The 5,237-nt window shown below is 33.2% G+C and overlaps 1 protein-coding gene across 1 annotated transcript; it reads right to left on the minus strand.

Annotated features, from left to right (window-relative positions):
- Window positions 1-1,283: 1,283 nt before the first annotated feature.
- On the minus strand, window positions 1,284-4,194 carry LOC107620032 (beta-galactosidase-like). The gene is made up of 8 exons (XM_021113131.2): window positions 4,020-4,194; window positions 3,854-3,943; window positions 3,191-3,309; window positions 2,925-3,086; window positions 2,533-2,836; window positions 2,101-2,444; window positions 1,797-2,011; window positions 1,284-1,461 (listed from the first exon to the last, which is right to left on the minus strand). Coding segments are annotated over exons 3-8 (1,086 nt in total). The 5' UTR covers window positions 3,251-3,309; window positions 3,854-3,943; window positions 4,020-4,194; the 3' UTR covers window positions 1,284-1,460.
- Between the last annotated feature and the right edge of the window lie 1,043 nt (window positions 4,195-5,237).

Consider the following 5,237-nt stretch of genomic DNA (forward strand, 5'->3'; position numbering starts at 1 on the left):
CTCAATTTAATTTTATGTTTCGGTTACCTAAGCAATTAATTCATTTGAATTTTGAATTCCATTCCATAATGTAGTAGGTAACCGAACCATTCCTCTTCCATTCTTTCCTTCTTCAATTTCGGATCTATGATGGCGTTGGGCCAAGAGAGAATTTTGCTTGGGCTTATCAAAACCTTAGGCCAACTTTGAACTTCTACATAATTCAACATTCAGCCACTTTTGTTGAACTAAGAAATGTGTGGCTTAATTTTGTTTGAAAACCAGAACGGGCTTCTAATGACCGGCACAATCAGAAATTGTTTTTCTTTTTCTGCACACACTACAAGAAAAATCACTTTTAGCGGCAATAAAAATAGCCGCTAATACATTTACCGGCAATTAGACATTAGCCGTCTTATGCTTTGCCGCTAAAAAGTTTTAGCAGTAATTATAACATTTGCCAGTAAAGACCTTTTTAAAGGCCGCAAAAAGATTTTTAGTGGCTATTTTCTTGGCAATTTATATGGCCACCAAAGTAATTCTAAGATTGTAATGTTATTCACTTTTAGTAGCCATTACTATTGCTGCCAAAATCTATTTTACCGGCAATTTATATAGCCACTAAAAATTATTCTAAAATTATAATGTTATTCACTTTTAGTTACCATTATTATTGCCGCTAAAATCTTAAGACTTTTTTAGTTATAATATACTGAAATTAATTACTACAAAATGAGATATTTTATTAAACTCAAATATTGATACATAAATTTTTCTTAAAAAGTAATAAATAATGTTACAAATCTAAATAATAAAAAATGCTACAAACCTATAATTATGCTAAAAGTAATATTATGAAAAAGGAATATATCTTAAGACTTTTATTTTTACTGGTGATTATTCAATAGAAATGAAAATGAACTATAATTCCAATATATCTTGTTCAATGAATATATCTTTACTAATTTATCAAAGAAGAACAAAAGGAATTCGACCAAAGACAATCAATCCTCATAAAATCCACATACAGCAATAATAAAATGTAACATGTTATTAAAAAAAAGCTAGGGGATAAATCTAGAAAAGAGACCAAAAACCAAAATAAAGTGAAAATGATAGCTTTGCTCAGCTTGAATCATAAAGTTGGATCATTTTTCCAAACTAATTCAGCCATGGTATACTTAACCATGAATTTATTCGGAGATAATAATCATGGTTAACTACAAATATATCACTGACTAAATCAGTTTAGCAAATGATTAATCATATGCAGAGATAGCAATGTCCAATTATGGTCCAAATTGAACAATAGTACAGAACTATCATTTCATTTTACTAATAGAGAAAGAATAAAATAAGGCCTACAAATTTACTAAGCTTCCATGTCTAATGCCGAGAATTAGAAATCATTCAGTCTTCATGGACATGAGTCTTACTGTCGTAGTATCTCTTCTCACTCTCCCCTTTCTTTTCATTCTGTTTCTGAATCAAAGATAAAATAAAATAAAACGGATCAAAATAACTGAGAGTGCATTAACTAGGAAATCATGGCCAAAGGAACAAGAAAAGGTCAAAGAAAACCAGCTAACCATAACAGACATTCCACTGGATAATTTTCTTCCTATTCTTTGTATATTATGTCCTCCCATCCAAGGTTGAGTTTAGAATGTCCACTTTTATGTTCAAATAAATTTTGTTTTCTTGAACCAATCAAGGATCTAACACTAGCTTCTTTTATGTTCAATCACAATTATTAATCCATAAACACATAATATAATTAGTGACATAGATTATTACGTTAACGGTTAACATTTTACCATCTTTGAGAGGGCTTTCCACAATTGCAAACACATTTTGAGTCATCATATTTGCCGCGATAATCGCATGGGTCATCGCTGCAACCATCTTTGCTGGCCAAGTAACTCGGCCAGATGCGGCCGATGTTATTGCCGTTAACCCAAGCATAGCCTTTGCCCATACCTTGCAGGTCCACCACAACAGGGTCTGTCCCCAGAGGAGCCTTGAAAGTTGTCTAGTAATTAAATAAACACAAGATCACCACAATTAGTATGTTAAATGCTAACTAATCACATGAAGATGATAGATGAGAATCGTAATTACCTTGTACCAAGTTAACATTCTGTTAGTGGGAAGACTTTGAGATTCCCATTTGGAAGGGGAAGCGAAGAGTGAGTCACTACTGAAGAATTTGTGATCCCAACCATTCAATCCAACCTTGTACAACCATTTGTGTTGAGAGATATCCTTGATTATGGTCTCATCACCCTTTCTACTAATCAACTCAATTGGTCCAACAAGTCCAGCATGCCATTTGTCAAAGTTACCCCCATAGTTCTGAAGTCCAACAGTGACACTAAGCAAGCTGATAGTGTTCTTTCCAGGCTGCAACTTTAACTTTGTCTCAAACTTGTCATTGTGAATTCCATAAGTGGCCCAATGAGACCCTATCCACATAACAAACAAAGGATATGAAATGTTATTTAATTGATTAATTAATTCATTAGGGTTATTATGGTGTGAAACATTGTTTACCAATATGTTGTCCATTGACGAATGCATGGAGAACATGGCCACTGCCATTGATTCTGAGGGACATATCATCAATCCAAACAGGATCATCTTGATCAAGCTGGAGCCTTGTAATGTACCAAAGATAGTCACTAGCATCATCAGCAGCATTTTTCTGGTCTATGAGTTTGTGTGCTGACTCTGAGGCATTGACTTTAGTAAGAAGAGCATGTTTAACATTCTCAGCCCTCCATGTCCAATTCAAAGACATTGGCTCATCTTCAGCTTTGTTGCTTACTTTAACCATCACAGAGGTTTGCACATTCACCTTTTATAACAATAACAAAACATACAAGTTTATTAATAATTAATAATAAATTAAATTTAAAATATTTAATTAATTATGTTATAGATACCTTGGCTTTGTTATACTCTTCATTTTGACAATCAGGTAGAAGGCTCACAGACCATGCTGGAACTGCATAGGTTCTTCCTCTAAATGAAACAGTAGCATCAGTGGTAGTGTTGGCATTGGTCAAGAAGTAACTTGATGATTTGTCTGAGGCATACACAGTGGCCTGACATAATTATTGTTGAAAAGTAATTATTCATTATTGCTCTAATTCAATCAGAGGGAAAAAATAATGAAAATTTGTAATTTTGTTTTCATGTATTTTTGTACCGTGACAGAGTTTCCAAAATCAATTTGGGAAACGTTCCCATTTGTAAGACTCTCTTCCATGGACTTCAAAACCCTGTGGAGTTCTTTGAGGTGACCCCATTTTGGTTGAGCTTTGTTGCCTACATACAATAATTAATTAATTACTCAAGGATCATTCATGGAAAAATATTAAAAAATGAGATTCTTGATCAATGTAATTTTACCATATTCATCAAAAGGAGCATCATAATCGTATGAAGTGGCAATGTAATTTTACCATATTCAAGCTCTAATTTTCACACGTAGGAGAAATATTTTTTGTTCAACTGTTTTGCTCAAGTTAATTACTAGCTTGACAACATAAAATTCAACAAGCCAGATAAAAAATATACTACATCAAACAAGAACCCATATATATAGAACCTTGAATATGGATCATCTGATTGACCTCGGTAACCACAGACCAGAGCACAACATTTCTTTTAATTCTCAAAGTTCTTCACACATCAAATTTAGATTTAGTTAAATCTGATACTTAATCTTGAATTTAGTCAATTTCGAATAAGAATATAATGCACAACTAAAATTGAATTCTTCCTTTAGCATGTCATATAGAGATCATTGAACAAAAGGATAAATTCAGTTTAATTGTTGAACATAAAAGATACATGGAAAACAACTTACCTTTTCTGCCTTGGCAACAGCTTTCGTAGGATTGCCATATAATTCTTCTCTGACAGATAGCTGATGCTTGAGATTCCTATCTTTCAAATCCTGCAAATTAAGATTAACTGATAATATAATTGGATGCCAACGTATTGATTCTAGAAACCATAATAATACTATATACCTCAAAAGAAGCAGCTTCTCCTCTGAGATACTTCTTTATTTTCAGATCTAACTCATCAATGTGCTGAAAAGAAAAACATAATGTATAGTGTAAAGACTAAAATTAGATAACAAAAATTCAAAACAAACACCACGGTGATATGTAACACAGAAATAAGCTTTTTCAAATTGCTATATTACCAATACATTCGGAAAATAATGCTTAAATAGTATAACCCATTGTTACACGAAAATGATAATACCAATTCGGTGTAACAATTCCTAATTTCAAAATTTAGAGTTCAAAATTGTAATGAAATCAAGTTCAGCTAAACCTAACTAATGGATATTATCAAATTTATGCAGAATTTCACATCAAGTCAAACGAATCACATTGATCAATAAAGCTTATTACACAGAGAAGCTATGATAATCAAGCCAATCACCAAGAAGAAGTGGATGACGATGGCTAGCACTCTATCACGAAAACGAAGAACAATTGTGATGATGATCTCCACCGCTTTCGACCTCCTGGTTCCTCAAGTTCTGAATCCCCGAGTCCACAGCTACAGGTTGGAAGCAATTTCAATCGGAAGAGTAGATCTGAGGATGACGCAGCAATGGTGGCTCTGGAACTGGAAGACCTTGGCGACGGTGGATCCAAGACATCAACGCAGATCTGAGGTGGAGGAATAGAGATGCGGTTTGAATGAGTGTAGGACGACGGACGGCGGCTGTCAGCGGTGGCAAGGCCTACGGCGGCGATGGTTGATGGTGGAGGGAAGGGGGTTCCGTTAAGGTGGAGACGGAGGGAAGTGAGTGTTTATTCTGAAGAACCAAACCCCACAGGAACAGTTCTTTTTCTTTTTCTTTTTCAATCAATTTAGTTTAGGAAATTGGAATACTTTTACCGGCAATAATAACAATTGCCGTTATTAATTTATAAAAGATAAAAATAATAGTAAAAGAAGTAATAATTTAGTGGCAATAATAATAATTGTCATTATAACATATATTAATAATAGCAAATGTATAATGGTCACAAAAATATAAGTTAAATAAAGGAAATAGTGACCATTGTATTATTGTCGCTAAAAATTTGCCACTAAAAATAAATTTTGTTGTAGTGACACTAACACACTTATTATACAAACAATTGGAAGCAATTATCAAATTAATATTTTTTTATTAATATTTTTAATTATGTTTGATCATCATGATAATTCAAATTTTCCAAACT

This window comes from Arachis ipaensis, chromosome B10, assembly GCF_059453495.1.
Source record: "Arachis ipaensis isolate K30076 ecotype BB chromosome B10, ASM5945349v1, whole genome shotgun sequence".
Taxonomy (NCBI): Eukaryota; Viridiplantae; Streptophyta; class Magnoliopsida; order Fabales; family Fabaceae; genus Arachis; species Arachis ipaensis.